This window comes from Dama dama, chromosome 8, assembly GCF_033118175.1.
Source record: "Dama dama isolate Ldn47 chromosome 8, ASM3311817v1, whole genome shotgun sequence".
Lineage (NCBI taxonomy): Eukaryota > Metazoa > Chordata > Mammalia > Artiodactyla > Cervidae > Dama > Dama dama.
The window spans coordinates 24,192,691-24,212,513 of NC_083688.1; the positions used below are offsets into that span (position 1 = coordinate 24,192,691).

The 19,823-nt window shown below is 40.8% G+C and overlaps 1 protein-coding gene across 1 annotated transcript in view; it reads right to left on the reverse strand.

Moving 5' to 3' along the window:
* Positions 1-481: 481 nt before the first annotated feature.
* The window catches only part of MOGAT1 (monoacylglycerol O-acyltransferase 1), a 31,998-nt gene continuing 12,656 nt past the window's right edge, over positions 482-19,823 (reverse strand). Inside the window, exons 4-6 of the mRNA XM_061148642.1 lie at positions 14,892-15,066; positions 14,150-14,349; positions 482-6,063 (exon numbers count right to left, since the gene is read on the reverse strand). Of these exons, the coding sequence (XP_061004625.1) occupies positions 5,909-6,063; positions 14,150-14,349; positions 14,892-15,066 (530 nt within the window). The 3' untranslated portion in view covers positions 482-5,908. The remainder of the gene's footprint in view (positions 6,064-14,149; positions 14,350-14,891; positions 15,067-19,823) is intronic.

The following is a 19,823-nucleotide window of genomic DNA, read 5'->3' on the forward strand; positions in this document are numbered from 1 at the left end:
TTCCCCAAAAAAGTGTTAGTCACTCAGCTGTGTCCACCTCTTTGCCATCCCCCCGTACTGTAGCCCACCAGGCTCCTCTGTCCATGGAGTTCTCCAGGCAAGAATACTAGAGTGGGTTGCCATGCCCTTCTTCAGGGGATCTTCCCCACCCAGGGACTGAACCCAGGTCTCTGGCATTGCAGGCAGATTCTTCACCATCTGAGCCACCAGGGAAGCCCTCCAGGGATCAAACCCATGGCCCCTGCAGTAGAAGTGCAGAGTCTTAACCACTGGGCCACCAGGGAAGTTCCTTTTTTTTTTTTATCCCAAGTGAATTTGAAGGACTGACTCTTCAGTAGGAGGCTTTGCAATGCTCACTGTTGTGTTAACAATTATCCTGCTTATATTCAGCCTCTAGGTCAGGTTAATTTAGCCTTGTCAAGGTGTGAACAAAGGAAAACCAATCCATCCAGGTGAAACATCACACTCACACAACTACAACTTGGACATGAAACACATTTATTGGTCAAAACTTTACAAACAACTTTTAAAAAGCACACAGCCACATGTCCAACATAGAAAATATAAAAATTCATCATCTCCTATAAGATTTAACATGTAATAAACTTTTACTCCCTAGTATTGAATGATAGAGAGGAGGCAGTCTCAGAGACATTTCTCTGATTTTTACTTAGAGACTTAAATTATTTCTTAAGAAACACCATGAGTAAAAGTCACTGCAATGCTGGAGAAATTTTGGTAGCCCTCTGTGTTTTATAAATACCAGGAAAGTGAGACAATTGTTTGAACTCACCACATGTCTTGGGGGAACACAGTCAAATGAGGAAAGTACAGGAAAAGTCAGTAGGTAAATCTCCATCTCCAACTAAATGTCATCATGAAGACAGAAAAATGGCCAGGGAGGGACCACAGAGATAGAGCCAGAAGAAACCTTGGAGACCATTCACTCCTAACTCTATTTACATAGGAACTCAATGATCCCAATTCACTTAGTCAATTAGTGGAAGGCCAGAGGCTAAAGGGTGATTTGAACATGGAAGCCTGGAGAGTAGAAAAGAGTGGGATGGTTATTTTCTCTGGTTGTCTCGACATGACTGCACTTCAGTAAATGAGGGTTTGAAATCCAATCAAAAAGACCTGAAGCTACAAGTTGGTCTGCAAATAGAACAAGAGAGAATCATGCAAACCCTTGGGAATACAAGGAAAGTCAGATTTATCTTTATTCTCAATAGAGCCTAAGATAATTCTTAACCAGAATTTAAGAGCTATTAAAAAAAAAGCAGCTGTGACAACCCAGCCGGATGAGGCCAGAGCCAGAATGGACTCAGGGCTTGGAGCTGATCGTGAGGTGACAGAAGCCCTGTTTGCACCTCTGAGTAATGAGCTTGCTTTGGCTGCATTAACAATCACAACACGGCTGAGAGGGAAGATCTTTGCTGGGTCCGTCACTCACCCTGGGCCCGAGACACCTTGCCCCATCCTACAGCTCTGATACATGAAGCTCCAGGGGCCAAGCTCATTGTTGGAAACTTGGACTTTGCCCAGACGCATCACCAAAATAACTCTTGCAAGAGGGAAAAATCAACAATGCGGTGTACCAGCCTCAAGAAAGAAAAATGTTCTCCATCCCAACAAGACAGCTTGCTCCCAAATTGTTAATCCCTTGCCTTAAGTGTATTTTTAATCCTACTCTACTTTTTTGGACACTTTTGCTTTATAGGAGGATTCTTGGGTTTACTAATCAACAGTCACGGGACGGTGATACCTCCTGTTCAATTTAGAACATGGACTCAATTCCAGTCTGTATTCAGCCTCACTGGGGTCCAACTGCTCCATCTGCAGCAAGAGAAATTGACAGACTCTGCAGTCCCTTCTGGCTCTAATACTTGGCTCCCATGGCACCATCCATCGGACTTCCAGGTCAGTGCCTCAACCATTCATGCAGAAACAGCAGCAGCCTGCTCTCTTGGGGCCAGGATCAAAACATACACAACACAGAGATTCCACCACCTAGGAAATCCTCACCTAGGAAAACCTATCTGTGGATTGAGATAACCTTCTTCTTCTCATATAATACACTAAGGCACTCAGCTGATGGCATTTGGGAAAGATTAATTAAAATAATGAAAATACAAGTCATGAGAGAAATCCCTTTGTTTTAAATATAAAGAATTGCTTCTGCATTTGCCATCCCAGAGAAACAGGAGCAACTATTTGGTTATGTTGACGATTGCCTTGTTTTTCTCCTTTAAAAAGATACACAAATTCTACTAGAAGGAACTCTTCTTAGCCGCACAAATAGACATTTTATCAGTTAATTTAAAAAACAAGCAAACATGAGAACTAGCAACCTTGGGCTACTGGGGAAAAAACTGACAGATCCCATTAACACGGTCTCTTGTTTCAGAGGAAAAGAAGACAGATAATTTGCCCCAAACGTGTTTTCTGATTTATCACATATTTGGCAATCTGCACCAGTGAGGTAGTTCAGAAGAGATGCAAAGTTGCAAAGGTAAGGACACTGAATCTAGACTCCACCTTCTGTGTGTCCCATGACAGAAATGGAACTTCTACTGGAAGTAGGGATTTTACTCTTAACCCTCCACACACCGTAAAGGATTACTCATCATCAGTGATTATATAGAGACTTTGTTTTCACAGTCATGGTGAAGGGTTTGTGTAAATCATGGAGCATCCCTCACCCTGGTTCCCCTTGAGACAGAGCAAAACTGGCTGGTTTTCATAAGCTCCGAAGCTGCAGCCTTCAGTGAGTGTAACAGACCTAACTGGGTATAGACAATTTCAATACTTCTAGCTGCAGGACAAAGGAAATGACGGAGCCTGTATGTGGTGTGCAAAGGAAGTGGGAGAAAGAAATGTCCAGATCAAACAGCATAAATGCCCATTTTCTTAAGGCAATAGGCCCTTCCAGTGTCCTGGGGTTATTTTTGTTGTTGTTTTGCTATTTAAATTTTATGGGCAATTACACATTAGATCAGCACTTCTAAAACTGAAGAGATCTCCATCAAATCATACTAATGAATACAACATATTGCTCACATTGTGTTGTAGCAAAAATTCCTATCAAAATATTCCCCTCCCATCTGTAGGACTATATGGGACTTATAACTATGCTTTGAGTTTAAGAAAGGACTTCTGGCCTGGCTGAATTAAGACCTCTGGAGACCCTAAGAAAGGAAGAGATAAACTCCCTAATACTCACCTAAAAATAAGATTTTATGTGTGCTAAAATTAAAGAGACTGATGTCTACATTTTTTAAATAGCAAAATTCTAGATAAATTAATCAGAGCAGAACTCTTCCCATTTTTCAGGGTTTCTGCTTACTACAGATGGGCTTTAACTGCTCACTAGACAATCCAGTGGAAGCTGGTGGTCAGCCGGGTCCCTCACTACTGTGAGATTAAAATTCATACCATGGTGAAATTGCAAAAGACTGTGTCATGAGATTTACATAAACTTTTCCAAAGGAATGAAGTTCATGGGTTTTATACTTAAAAGCTTTGGTTATTGTGGTTATTTGGGCCTCACCAATTTGCTCACAAAAACTCACCCCTGACCAGCTAGAGTCTTGTTTGGTCACTAAGTCGTATCCAACTCTTTGCAACCCCATAGACTATAGCCCGCCAGGCTCTTCTGTCCATGAGATTTCCCAGGCAAGAATATTGGAAAGGGTTGCCATTTCCTTCTCCAGGGGATCTTCCCAACCCAGGGATCGAACCCATATCTCCTGCTTGGCAGGCAAATTCTTTACCACTGAGCCACCTGGGAGAGAGCAAGAGGGTAGTTGTGTAGTTTCATGTCAATGGTTCTCGTTTTACATTTGTTTGGTATTGAGTAATACAAAAAAGAATTTATAGTCAAATTATCTGCATCTATTAAAACAGGATGTGTCCTGGGAATTCCCTGGCAGTCCAGTGGTTGAGACTCTACTCTTCTTCCACTGCTGAGGCCTGGGTTTGATCCCTGGTCAGGGGAACTAAGATTCCACAAACCATGAAGTGCGGCCAAAAAAAAAAAAAGAGAGAGAGGATAAAGTAGGATGTGTTCTATTCCCAGTTTTGACAAAGAAACTGATCTAATTTTAAGACCATGGGTCAGTGGACTCCTGGACAGACAGCCCAACCATATGAAGCCAAAGGGATGCCGGCCTAAAAGTCTTCCATAGAACAATTGAAAAGGTTCCCTTTTCCCTGTATGAAATGGTCTTCTACTCAGGCCATTACCCAGAATGATTGTCTTTTGCTGTTGCTAAACCCAATCTAGGCTCTTGCCCAGGACCTGCTGTTTTAAAAATTATGGGTTTTAACACATATTAACAATAAGTTAGAACAATTCAATAAAGTTGCCCCTAAATACTAAGAGAGCAGGAGGTATAGAAAGACATGTAGCAGCAGAGATCATTTGAAAACTAGATAGTCTTCTTACTTAATGAATAACTACTTAATACTTTTCAACTAATTCTCAGAATCTACCTTCTGACTTGCTTCTTACAAACCAGCCCGCAGTATTGTCAATTACTGGCATGGGACAATCAGACATAAATTATCTCCTTCTGAAAGTGGGTCTTTTCTTAGAATAGGTTTCATCTTCTGGTATAACTTTAAAAATTCTTCACATTATGGCAAAGTTTGTTTGTGTGTTCACCTAGAAATACATCCATTAAACAAGCATTTATTTCATGTGTACCAAGTGTCATAAGTTGACTCAGGCCCATAGGAGACATCCATGAACCTAAAAGTTCCCACTCTTGGATCTGACATTTTGGTTTAGGGAGAATCATTCAACCCGAGTCAACCCTGAACTGGTAACATATCACCAGAAAAGATGCTTTCTTTCAGAGCTTGTCTTACTTGAAGAGGCCATAAGGGGAGAAAATTAAAGCCCTTGTATTACCATGAAAACCTTTTGGAATTTCAATATCATGTGTGTGTGTTAGTCACTCAGTTTTATCTGACTCTTTGCCACCCCATGGAGTGTAAGCCACAAGGCTCCTCTGTTCATGGGATTCTCCAGGCAAGAATACTGGAGTGGGTTGCCATTCCCTTTTCCAGGGGATCTGCCTGACCCAGGGATCAAACCTAGGTTTCCAGCATTGCAGACAGATTCTTTACCATCTGAGACATTAGGGAAACCCTTCAAAGTCTTAAAACTCATCAAAAGCATGTTTTCCAAAAGACCTCCTTATCTGTAGCAAATGAACATATTTCTAAGCAAATGACAATGATGAATATTTCTGAGCATGATGAGAAAAGAGAAGAAATGCTCTCATCCACATGGATTTCCATATGGTGGATTCATCTTATTTCCAAAACTGTATAAGAATTCTGCAGTGTTACATAAAAACGTGTTGGTTGATATGAATATGACCTAAAGGATCAAATGATCTAAGTCTTAAAAGTAATATGATTCACTAACAAATGGTCTGTTCAAGCAGGAAAAAAAAAAAAATGATCTCCTCCAGCTCTATACAGGAAATTATTTTACACACTTGTCTCATAAATGTCCCAGCTGTGCTGAACAACTATCATACTCAGTGAAAACACCACATTAAATTATTGCGATATTCAGTAAAAGGGTCTAATTAGCTTTTAAAGCTGTCATTGTTTTTAAGCACATGAATAATTCTAAACCTTTTCTTAACTTGTAAAACCGTTTTTACCTTCCTACTTAAAGACACTTAAAAGGCTTATTCATCACCTCCAGCATCACCCTATAGTCACCCACTGGATTTTTAATTACCACAGATAAACATCAACATCTGTCACCATACATAATATTTTACAGTTGCAAATTTGATTCCATTGTCAAAGAAAAAAATTTATTTAGAATATCTTTTCTTTCAACGGGATGTTCTCTCACTCTCTTGCATGTCTTCTAAGACGACACTTATCTAAAAATGAGAGCTTCATTTTCTGGAATACCATACTTCCCTTTGTGTTCTTCAAATAATTTTCTCAGCTCCTCCATGTAGGTCTGATGCAACTCCTCAATCTGCTCTGAGGTTGGGTGCAGGGTCTTATGAACAGGGATTGGGCGGCCAACTGCAAAAAACAAAGAATGCATCATTAAGTAAGAAACCAAAACCACTCCACCACGGACTATCACTTCTAATGGACAGCCCAAGAAAGGTCTTCCAATCAGAAGCTGTCAGGCCTGCCAGCTCCCATCCCTTCTTCATTTTACTGGCTGCCTGCAGTGGTCACACCACCTCTTCTGGTGACAAATAAAGAGCCTTCCTTCTCCGCACATGCTGGATTCTCAGGGCACTGGTGGTTTTGACTTGGAGTCAAATAAACTACTGTGCTGGCTGCAGCTGCGGGGTGCAAGCACACGGCTGTGTGTGCACGTCACCAGCTCGCTCCCTCTGGTACAGCTGACAGCCAGACCACAAGGCTCTATTATCACTGCTCCGGGGAAGTCTTGACTCATGAGCCATCAACCCTCTAATCGGGCTCTTTGTAACGGCATCCTAAAAAATGAAAAGAATATACATCTTCACTGCCGAGTATCTGGACTAGAAAACACACCTAATCACAAGGGTTCCACTCTGTGTAACGGCAGAAAACAAAACCAACCAAAAAAATCTTCATAGAGAAAATCATTAAACAAATCACAGACCATTCATTCAATGGAATTCTAGACAGCAATTTGTTTTTGAAAACTGAAATAATATTTTGGAAACCATGTATGGTGACTGATATTAAATAGATTTACTGTGGTGATCCTTTTACAATACATACAAATATCAAACCAACACTTGAAACTAATCTGTTATATGCAATTATATATCTCAATGTAAAAAATGAAATATATATGTGTGTTCACACACATATGCAAAAGTCTAAAATGCATTAGGAAGGGGAAAGTTGTAAAATAATATAGCATAATTGTATTTATTGAAAATGTTCTATATCTAGGTGCATTATAAGCTTTTAGTCTACTAAGAAAGTCAGCCAAGAGACACTGCTAGCCCTTACATGGAGGGAAGAAGGAAGAGCTGGGGGACTTATATTTTATCTGCATTGTGTCAATTTTCTACAATGAGAAGGCACTAGTATTACCTGTATAATTAAAAAATGGACTAATCTTTTAAAACCTAGCATTTATATAATAAATAACTTTTACCTCCCTTGTCTCAGATTTTTAAAGACTAGATACACGTGGCTCTGCCGCCTGCTCTTCAGGCCTCTCTGCTGTGCATTGCGCCCTCTGCTGGCCTGATGCTGCTACTGATGCCAAGAGTTGCAAATGTACAGGATGGTCAACGTCAGTGGCTAAGCAGCAAACTGCTTATTGCTTTTGGTCAGCTTCCGCAGGAGGTCAAGTGGGGCTGTAGTAACAGAATGGCACTCGTAGGGCTTCCTTTGTCCACATGGAGTCTCCCCATGCTACCTCCAAGGCTCAATCCATGTCAGTAACAAAGCAGGATTAGTTAAAAAGAAACCAGAGAAAGAAGAAGTGATAAATAACAGCAGAAAGAAGTGTGAAATAGTGTGGGAGGTTAGGGAGCACAAGGAAGAGAGTGATACAGACACACACACGTGTGTATCATAATGCATCATACATTAAGATCTATATCTATATTTATATACAAGGTTATATATAATCTATCCATCCTATGTGTGTGTGTATCCTCACTGCAATATTAGTATTCTCAAATTCCTATATTTTTAACTAGATATAGCCTCAAGAAGCTCATGTAGAGTCTTCCTCGAAAGCTTGGATGTCAAACATATATAGTAGGCAGCAGTCCTTTGTGATTCAACATAACAGTATCACCATCAGTTGTGGTTGCTTTTTCCCCCCGACATGGTTTGTGAGATCTTAGCTCCCCAACCAGGAACTGAACCCAGGTCCAGGGCAGTGAAAGCACCAAGTCCTAACCCGTGGGCCACCAGGGAACTCCTATGTCAGTTGTGGTTGAAATACAGACTAGGAGAGGCTGAAAATTGATGGAAACGGGAGCTGGTGTTGCACAAGAAGCACCAGGCTAGACCACATCCAGGACTAACTCCCCAGCAGGTACACCCAGCTAGTAAGTAACTTCCTCTCTGACCTTAATTTTCACATGTATAAGATAAAAGTCATATAGTCAAAGCTATGGTTTTTCCAGCAGTCATGTATGGATGTGAGAGTTGAACCATAAAGGCTGAGTGCCAAAGAATTGATGCTTTCGAATTGTGGTGCTAGAAAAGCCTCTTTGAGAGTCCCTTAGATAGCAAAGAGATCAAACCAGTCAATCCTAAAGGAAATCAACCCTGACTATTCATTGGAAGGACTGATGCTGGAGCTGAAGCTCCAATACTTTGGCCACTTGATGTGAAGAACTGACTCATTGGAAAAGACCCTGACGCTGAGAAAGATTGAGGGCAGGAGGAGAAGGGGAGGGACAGAGGATGAGACGGTTGTATGGCATCACTGACTCAGGGGACATAAGCTGGAGCAAGCTCCAGGAGATAGTGAAGGACAGGGAAAACTGGCATGCTGCAGTCCATGGAGTTGCAGAGTCAGACATGACTTAGTGACTGAACAGCACCTATTCTTTTAGGATAAAAGAATAGGTGATCTTGAGGCTTCCTTCTAGCTCTAAGGCTTCCTTCATGGCTCAGACAGTAAAGAATCTGCCTGCAGTGCAGGAGTTCCAGGTTCAATCCCTGGGTCAGGGAGATCGCCTGGAGAAGGGCATGGCTACCCACTCCAGTATTCTTGCCTGGAGAACCCCATGGACAGAGGAGCCTGGCAGGTTATAGTCCCTAAGAAGGCAAAGAGTCGGACATGACTGGATGACTAAGCACACACACATTTCTAGCTCTAATCTTTGTTGTTGTTTGATCCCCCGCCCCCCAAAACCGAAATTTACATGCAAAGTGAGAAATCTACCTGTAAATCTACTAGAAAATTTGTGGTTTCATAGAAATGGTTTGTTTTCTTGTGAAATTATCATGGAGAGAGATTAAAAGCAACTATTCTGGGTGGGAGGGGGGATTTACAGTGATACAGGGTCTAAATGGTCTAAGAAGATGAAGTCTTTTATTTTGCTCCTAGATTACTCAGATTTTTGTTGTTCAGTCTCTAAGTTGTGTCAGACCCTCTTAGTGATTCCATGGGCTGTAGCCTACCAGGCTCCTCTGTCTATGAGATTTCCCAGGCGAAAACACTGGAGTGGGTTGCCTTCTCCGGAGGATCTTCCTAACCCACGGATTGAACCCATGTTTCTTGCATTGGCAGGCAGATTCTTTACCACTAAGTCACCCGAGAAGCACTTACTTCAATTAGGACTTGTGAATTCTGAATTATTGAGTCCTATTTCCTATGAGCTAGCCTACAGTTCATTTCAATCCTGTTCTTTTCCTACTAACAGTTTTATTATATTTCAAAGAGTTCAAACATGCCCACGTACATTGAATTTATCATAAGACTTTTCCCTTTAAACTGTGATTGTCTTTTTCTTATTTAACCTGTAGAGAAAATGAGATGCTGAACATTTCCAAACTTCATACACAAAACATACGCAAAACATACACAAAAACAAACAAACAGAAATCAAAGGGAATTAAGATTTAAACCCAACACTTTTGCCCCTCATTACTGAACTAACCCAAAACTGGATTGGAGAGTAAGAAACCCTTCTAATTACTTTTTAGGGATAAAACAGAGGTAACAAAAGAAAAACCTGCAAATCTGAGAAGCAGCTTCGGAGCCCTAGAAGATCAGAATTCCCTCTTTCCAGAAAAAGGAGATTTTTACTACTAAGGAGAAGAAAGCTGTTTCAACATGAGACTGGGTTAGTTGCAGACTGCTGCATGACTCCCTCTTTATCACACAAAGGAAAATCCAGTTGCATCAGTTTATTCTGGAGGCAGAACTCATTGCCCTGGAAAAAATCAGCTAAAATCTACTTGTGGCAGAGGTGGGAATCAGCTCTCATTTGTGTTTTGGTGCTTTTTATAGCTGGCATGCTCCTTTGTTCCACTTTCCGATTCCATCCAACAGTTCAGGATTAGTTATGTCTTTATTGCCTTATGTAGCAGTCTTGCTCTAATTTTCTTTGATACTGTGCTGTATTTCCCCAGATGAAGAATGAGCAGCTTCATGAGTTGTATTTTCAACTGGAAAAGAGCTTGGAGATGTCCATTATTTTCTTCTCATTGAGGCAAAGAGTAGATCTTTCACAATAAGGAGTCTTTGTTCTATTTTTCTGTGATTATGAAAATTCTGCTGAGTTTCTCTCTCTAATGGCCTCACATAGGAATTCCTTTTTATTTAGATGCTACATAGCCATACACTAGAGAGAGAGACCAGGCAGAGAGTTGGGCAGAGTGGGGTTGGGAAGAGTCAAAACCTGGGTTTAAGTACAACCTCTGGCTTATAACGGAGTCTCATGCCCAATGTAGGCGTGTGTGTGTGTATGTGTGTGTGTGTGTATGTATACATGGGCACATATACACATACATAAACATACACACTCATGAACATTTACTGAGCACTTAATATGTTGTATGGGGCACCATACCAATCCCCTTATTACTATCTCTCAGGTGGCACAGTGGTAAAGAATCTACTTTCCAATGCAAGAGAAGCAAGAGATGCAGGTTTGATTTCTGGGTCAGGAAGATCCCCTGAAGGAGGAAATGGCAACCCACTCTAGTATTCTTGCTGGAAAATTCCACGGAGAGAGGAGCCTGGTGGTCTACAGTCCATGGGGTTGCAAAGAGTCAGACACGACTGAATGACTGAGCACAACAACAATCCCTACTTCACAATTAAAATTTAAATTAGGTTCCTCTTTCTTTCTTTCTATTGGGTTGGCCAAAAAGTTTGTTCAGATTTTTCAGTACGATGTTATGGAAAACCTTAAAGAACTTTTTGCCCAATCCAATATTTCAGAAAAATCCCTTAGCCGTTTTATCCCTCAGGGTAGAATAACTAATTGAAACAAAATGGACTACTTTTGTCCTCAAGTGGGATCCAAATCAGTTTTATTTAAATAAGGTACTTTCCCTTTCCTAACACTTTTTATTAAAAAAAAAAAAAAAATTCAAACCTATAGAAAAAATAATACAATAAGCACTTGCATGCACTTCCTCTAGACTCACCAATTTCAAACATTTTGCACACACACATACACAGTAATATATATAGATATACACATGTATTATTATGTTTTTGTAGAATCATTTGAAAATAAGTCATAGACATCACTGATTTGATCATGCTCATGCCATAAAGACAAAGAAAATTTTAAAAACTAATCTAGTTTAAAGTAGACTAATGAAATGTGAAAATTAAATGCAATGTATGATCCTGCTTTGGGAAAAAATACTGCCCTTCACCAAAACCCACAACTAAAAAGAAAGTGATTGTGGCAACTGATGAAATTTGAATATGGAGTGTACACAGTTAATAGCATTTAATTGATGTTAAATTCCTGTATCCTACTGATACTATGAAAGAGAATAATCTTGTTCTTAAGAGAGATACATAAAAGTAATGAGGAACAAATGGTCATGTTGTCTGCACTTACTTATATAGTTCAGTGATAACAATAGTATAAAGTGTATTTGTGATATTATTAGAGAGAGAAAAAAACTGTAGCAAAAGTGTTAACAGGTGGTGAGTCTAGGAAAAAGGAACATAGGAGTTCATTTTACTACTCAAGAGACTTCTCTGAGCATTTGAAATTTTTCAACATGAAATTTTAAAACTTAAAACCAACACCTACTACAACACATGAAATTTCCTCTTTTAAACAGCAAGTTTCCCTTGTATTTTACTTTCTTTCCCAAACAACTTTCCATCACATTACCAGTATTGGCTCTACAACTTGAACTTATTAGTAAACTGAGGGACTTTCCTGGTGGTCCAGTGGTTAAGACTTCGCCTTCCAGTGTAGGGGGTGAGAATTTGATCCCTGGTCAGGAAGCTGAGCTCCCACAAGCCTCACGACCGAAAAACCAAAAACAAAAAAAAAGAAGCAATATTTGAACAAAGTCAATAAAGATTTTCAAAATGATCCACATCAAAAAAATCTTTAAAAAAAAATAACATGTGTGTGTGTATGCTCAGTCATGTCCGACTCTTTGTGGACTGTAGCCCACCAGGCTCCTCTCTTCATGGCATTTCCCAAGAAAGAATACTGGAGTGGGTTGCCATTTCCTTCTCCAGGGGATCTTCCTGACCCAGAAATCGACCTCACATCTCCTGCATTAGCCAGCCGGGTCTTTACCACTGAGCCACCTGGGAAATTGATTTAAAATTTTTGTTACTATGCACTTGTTCAATTTCTGAAAACTTGAGAATTACAGTCAGACAGGCCTAACTAAAGACTAATTTGTTGATTCACAAATGTGTCTTGAGCTCCTACCCTGAGAGCACTGGGGACACAGCAGAGAACAAATAGAGCAAAATCCCTGTCACCTGGAGCTCTGGAGGCAGAAACAAAGAAAAAGCAACATTCTTGCAAGGAACTGCGACTTTTTACAGCTGTTCTTGAAGTCTAAACTCACTTTCTTTCTCTCTCCCAGTTGTCATGATAGATGGGACACTGAAATCAGCTTCTCTCTATTATTATGGAATAAAATACAACCTATGTGAACAGTTTATTTTACTTTGATAAACTGATAATAACTCAGATAAAATATGTAAATGACATACTACTTGTGACACATATATACAAAATGTATATGTGTGTACCACATATGGTAGTTTCTTTATAAATTATGTCCAATGAGAATGACCCTGAAAATCATATCATATAATTTCCCTCATATTCCCCCAAAATACCAATGACCATACTCTGCACATAAGGGATCAAAACTAATATTATGACCAAAAAATGGAACCACTTATCTTGAAAAATATAACTGCAAGCTTAACTTATCTCAGTATTCCTATTACACTGATTAATCAACTGTTAATATTCCATTTGAGTTAAAAACAGCATTTTAAAAAATGTGACGTGACTGCATGTGAAAGGCAAAGCTGTTACAAACTGACAGCAATAAACTCCCATTCCAAGGGAATCGATTGAAAAAATGCTTGAATTTCATTTAATGGGCCATTCACGGTGAAATTATTACTTCCATTTCATATGTGTATATAGTCTGGCTAATCTTGCTATTAGAAATTCACTCAGCACTTTCTCCTTTTCCACTTTCCAAACCCCTTTTCAACCTCAAGCGCAATTATTTCCCTCCTCCGTTCTTCTATTAACATGGTTCTTACCCTCCTCCCCTATCTCAATGCCCCCCCAACCCAAACATGCCATTTTTAAAAGGAAAATCAGTCTGCAAGTGAGTGCTCAGTTGATTTAGTCGTGTCTGACCTTCTGCGTCTCTCTAGACTGTAGCCTGCCAGGCTCCTCTGAGATTCTCCAGGCAAGAATACTGGAATGGGCTGCCATGCACTCCTATAGGAGATCTTCCCAACTGAGGGATTAAACCCACATCTCCTACACCGCAGGCAGATTCTTCACCCACTCAGCCACCTGGGAAGCCCTATATTAGAATACATATAAATATACCTAGTTGGGGAAAAAATGCTTTGTGATAGAAACTGATGCCTGTGTGAACTAAACGTGATGAAGACATTTATTACACACAAATTTTCACAAGAGACTCTGAGGTAATATATTCAAAGACTTGCTATGTTATCATCTTCTGGAAGAGAAATAGATTCATCATAGAGTATTAGAAACTCTAGTTGTAAAATTGGATTCTACTTGGAGTGCAATAACAATGTTTTTGAAAGTAGTTGATTCCCATTCAAATGGAAAATATAGTCATTTCATAAATACAAGGCATACTGTAAAGGAAGGTCAAATAACATCTATTCAGTTCAGTTCAGTCACATCCCACTCTTTGCAACCCCATGAACTGTAGCCTACCAGGCTCCTCAGTCCATGGGATTTTCCAGGCAAGAACACTGGAGTGGGTTGCCATTTCCTTCTCCAGGGGATCTTCCTGACCCAGGCATTGAACCCGGGTCTCCCACATTGTAGGCAGACGCTTTACCGTCTGAGCTACTGGAAGGTCTTACTCAAAGCTACTTCAGTAACAGTAAACATTGGTCAAAGTCAGATAATCCTCTCACTGAATTGAACAAGCCTCCAGTATTTGATGTACATACCAACAGTGTGAATGGGCTTCCTATAGGGCATTAGCCCAAAATTGTACTGAAAAATTCCTCTGGCATGGAACAGTGGCAAAGCAAATCCCATGATCTTCTGTAGTTTCTCCTGTACATTTCGAAGCCATGATCCTTCAGGGTTGCTAACTTGTTTAAATAGTTCGTTTTCACCAAAAGAAAACACTGGCACCAAATAAGCACTGGAAATAACAAGGAGGAAGAATAAGCATTTTCAATGAAAAGGATTTAAATATTTCATTTAGCACAGCTGATCTGCAACAGATTCCTTACGATTGTTTAATGTCCCCAAGCCTCCTTGGAGTGCTAAGTTTATGTTCCATGTATTGAAACTGAATTACTTCTGAAGTCCTTTGGGGAGGCACCTCAGCAGTCTTAGTGATTTGTGGAATTTTATTCTATAGAAAGTCAAGGTTCCAGGAAGTTTCTTTTTCATTTATGGTTTTGTTCATGGTTCATTTGTTCGAAAATCTATACTGTGCCTATGAAATTTTGTATTTTGCTTGTTTTGCTCTTATAGACAAGTTGAATGGCTGGATGCCAAGACACTGAGTTATCTTAGAGGGAAGGTTGTCTTCTATTTCCCATAAACATTTACATCTGTATTCATTGGAAGGTGAGTGATGAGGTCTGTCTTTAAGGGCCAGAAAAATTACTTCTTTGAGTTCACTTAATAATGGGTTAGCTTCCCTGACCCGGTTGCCTGAAATGAAAAGCCACTTACCCATGGGTCAAAGCAATTTTCACAAATCCTTTCCGCTGGCGGATGAACAGAGTGAACTTTCCAGGATGGGCATCCAGTGATTCTTCTGCACCCCCGAGCACAATGACTGAGATGTTTCCACCTCCCTCTTTGCTTAACACATGGGACACACTTTTCTTGGAAACTGAGACTGGCCCTTAGTGAATAAAACAAAAGGTGTTAACTAATTGCCCTTTAACATTCTTATCTTAAGAATCTATGGCAACAGTCCGCATCCTTTTTGGCACCAGGGACTGGTTTCATGGAAGGCAATTTTTCCACGGGCTGGGGCGATGGGGGGTGGTTTGGGGATGATTCAAGTGCATTCAGACTGGTTCCAAATAGGAAAAGGAGTACATCAAGGCTGTATATTGTCACCCTGCTTATTTAACTTATATGCAGAATACATCATGAGAAACGCTGGGCTGGATGAAGCACAAGCTGGACTCAAGACTGCCAGGAGAAATATCAATAACCTCAATACGCAGATGACACCACCCTTATGGCAGAAAGTGAAGAAGAACTAAAGAGCCTCTTGATGAAAGTGAAAGAGGAGATGGAAGAAGTTGGCTTAAAACTCAACATTCAGAACACTAAGATCATGGCATCTGGTCCCATCACTTCATGGCAAATAGGTGGGAAACAGTGGAAGACTTTATTTTTCTGGGCTCCAAAATCACTGCAGATGGTGATTGCAGCCATGAAATTAAAAGACGCTTACTCCTTGGAAGGAAAGTTTTGACCAACCTAGACAGCATATTAAAAAGCAGAGACATTACTTTGTCAACAAAGGTCCATCTAGTCAAGGCTATGGTTTTTCCAGTAGTTATGTATGGATGTGAGAGTTGGACTATAAAGAAAGCTGAGCACAGAAGAATTGATGCTTTTGAACTGCAGTGTTGGAGAAGACTCGTGAGAGTCCCTTGGACTGCAAGGAGATCCAACCAGTCCATCCTAAAGGAGATCAGTCCTGAGAGTTCACTGGAAGGACTGATGTTGAAGCTGAAACTCCAATACTTTGGCCATCTGATGCGAAGAACTGACTCATCTGAAAAGACCCTGATGCTGGGAAAGAATGAAGGCAGGAGGAGAAGGGGACAACAGAGGATGAGATGGTTGGATGGCATCACCGACTTAATGGACATAAGTTTGAGTGAACTCCGGGAGCTGGTGATGGACAGGGAGGCCTAGTGTGCTTCAGTCCATGGTGTCGCAAAGAGTCAGACACGATTGAGCGACTGAACATTTATTGTGCACTTTATTTCTAGTATTATTACACCTGCTCCATTTCAGATCATCAGGCATTAGGACCCAGAATTTGGGGACCCCTGATTTATGGCACTAGCAAATATTAAACAAAATTTCCTGCACGGCTTATATTTGGTGCACTACGTGGGTTTATAATTTTTCCATAGCCAAATCTTCGATAATAGATTCCATTAATAAGATCTAACATTTTGGCAGGTGATGGGTTAGGTCTTTAAAATGTCACTTGATTATTACTAGGTCTACCAGTTGTTTGAGTAAGTTGTGTACTGCTGAATTCTACAGACTCCACTCATATTGCATTTTAAGTAAAAGGTGTCTCCTGAAGTTGTTCAACGCACAACCTGCACAGCTGTACGTGGTAGTCTTGATCATTACCCTGGCAGATCCTTGCTCAGAACCAAACAATATACCCTCCAAGAGGTTGCACTGATCTTCTGCATACCAATGATTTGTTTTCAGGTATTCTATATGGATTTTTATTTCTCAAGCATGGATTTATAATGTAAATGGTTTCAAAAAAAAAACTCAGACATCTGACAAATAACCTACATCAGTTGCTAAATCTGTGCATGGTTCCAAAATGTCTAGTTTGACTTTGTTAAATTGTTTAAGACATAAGTTACATAACTGTTCAATCTTTATATGAGGCTTTCCCATGTGAAAATAAGTTTAAAGATTCCTTTTTCAGATTTTAAAAGCACAATGTACTCTTGGAGGAAAATACTATGAACTCTTGAAGAAAAAGAATAAAGAAGAAAACACAAACAACTCATGACCCATAATTCAGAGATAATCCCTTCTTAATGTCTTATTGTTTCCTTCCATTTTTGATTTTATCCTTTTTGTTTTTTTAGTCATAAAAGAATGTGCTAGCTTTATCAAGACATAGCACTTCATCTCTTGAAGGAAATTACATGCTCATTTTACTGTGCATTTCTACTGCTGGGGGAATATAAAATAAGGACAGGATTCTGAAAAACCAGCTACTTTCTGCAAAGAAGCAGCAGAGGAGAGTGGGTTAGAGGGTAGAGAACCTGGGCACAGAGGGGTGTGAACTCTCGTTGAGTTCAGGGCATGGCCATTCTGCTCTGCGCGCCCTGAATGAGAGCCGGAGGCATCACTTCCACTGAAAAGAGAGCCCCTTGGATTTTCAGATACCTGGTAGTCCTCTCTTGCCTCTGTCCACTTCTCAGTTTCCTCCCGAGGCTTCCCTTCTTCAGACCATGCTTAGAAGTTGGTATTTCTCAGGGCTATTAGGTACTAAATGTTTATATTCCTCCAAAATTCATATGTTGAAACTCTAACCCCTAATAGCATGGTATTAAGAGGTGGGGCCTTTGGGAGAGAATTAGTTCATAAGAGTGGAGGCCTCCTGAATGGGATTAATGTTTTTTATTATTTATATATTCTAATTAATTAATTTGGCTGCTCAGGGTCTTAGTTGCAGCACTCAGGATATTTAGTTGTGATATGAGAACATGCGGGATCTTGTTCCCTGACCAGGGATCGAACCCAGGCCCCCTGCATTGGGAGCGTGGAGTCTTAGCCACTGGACCACCAGGGAAGTCCCAGCATGAATGTTCTGATAGGAAGAGGACAAACCTAGTTTGTTCTCTCTTTTCACCACGTGAAGATACAAGAAGACAGCCATTTGCAAACCAGCACGTGGGCCATCACCAGACATCAGATCGTCCCAGCCTTCAGACTGAGAGAAATAAATTTCTATTGTTCAAGCTATCCAGTCTGTGGTGTTCTTTTACAATAGCCGATGTTATAACCTCATCTCTCCACAAGGATTCAACCACCAATCACATATGCTGAGTTCTCCCAAACCCACTTACAGGGAGTTTTTCTCCTGAGGCTCCAGGCCTACACCTCCTGTTGCTCAAAGGACATCTCTACCTCAACAGCTTAGAGACACCTCAAACTCCATGCTTCCCAACCCAGTGCATGAAATTCTTCCACAAAGTGGTTTCTCTCCCAATATTATTTATCAAAGCAATTGCGACTATCATCTATCCAGTCACCCAAGTCAGAATGTAGGTTCCTTCCATATACAGTCCCCTCTTTTCATCCACCATGTTCATTCATCACTCATTCATTTGTTCATTCATTCAAAAACACTTACTGAACATCTGCTACAGGTAAGATACTGTGCTAGATGCTGATAAGACAATGAAATACAATTGCTGCTCTCATGAGGCTGAATCAGTCACTAAATTTTGTTGCACTGTGTGTGTACTCAGTCATGTCTGACTCTTTGCGACCCCATGGACTGTAGCCCACCATGCTCCTCCACCCGTGGGATTTTATAGACAAGAATCCTGGAGTAAGGTGCCATTTCCCCCTCCAGGGTATCGTCTCGACCCAGAGATTGAGCCTGCATCTCTTGAGTCTCCTGCATTAGCAGGTGAATTCTCTACCACTGAGCCACCTGGGAACCCCAAGTTTTGTAGACTCTATCAACTATTTTTCATATCGATTCCTTGTTCTCTAGTTCCACTAGCACAGCCACGGTGCCAGTTGAGCCCTTATCAGCTGTCCCTTGATGACTGAAATAGGCCCTTTCATCTTCACAGTCTCCAGGCTCATCTCCAACTTGTCTCCAAGCTGCTGCCTGTATGACTTACTGTACAAAATCCTATCAGGTCCCTCACAAGTTCCTCATGGCTAACCTACAAGAAAAAAATCTAAAGTATATATATTATAGATAAGGCTGCTATGATCTGATCTCAACTGCCTGCTCACCTTTAATGAGTAGACAGAAAGGAACATGAGCCTTGAAATACAGTGTGTGCTCCAGTCAACACCCACTGAGTATTGATTCACCAAAATGGCCCAAGAGGAATGGCATGGATGTGGAACTTGCAAAGACTTACAGCCACAGAAATCTTGGTAAAAGTAAAACACCATCAGCAGAGGATTTCTGAAACACTGTGGGCTACTTAGAGCTTCCTAAGGTAGAGAATCTCAGTGGTAAAGAACTCACCTGCCAATGCCAGAGACGCGGGTTCAATCTCTGGGTCGGGAAGATCCCCTGGAGAAGGAAATGGCAACCCACTCCAATATTCTTGCCTGGAGAGTTCCATGGACAGAGGAGCCTAGCATGCTGCAGTCTATAGGGTCGCAAAGAGTCGAACACAACTTAGCGACCAAACAACAAAGGGTTCCTTACTACCTGAGGTCTGGGGCACATGGATGTCTGTCCTTCCCACCCAGAGAGGCAGTCACCAAGGCAGGTGCCTAGTACAGGGGCAGCTTTTGACCGGGGGCAGTCCTAGGAAGCCAGTTGTAGGAAGGGATGAGAACTCCCTAAACTTAGAGACAAGGACAGTCCAAACATCCCTGGCTACAAGTTTGGGTGTTTTCATTTAGCTTTGGGACATAGGAGGTGACAGCAACAAGGAAGATCTCATGATATCATAAGCTAGTGACAGGAGACCAGCTTCATCTCAAATGCCAGTTCTAGAAAACAACAGTGGCACCACGTGGACAAAGACCCTAGCGTTGGTTATTTGTAGTTGACATGGCCTTGGAGAGGGTATACCTTCATCTCTCCGACCACAAATTTGCCACACCTGCTTCCAAATACACTAGCCAAACTCACCTGTGGCTATACTTTGAATCAGCAAACAGTATAATGTA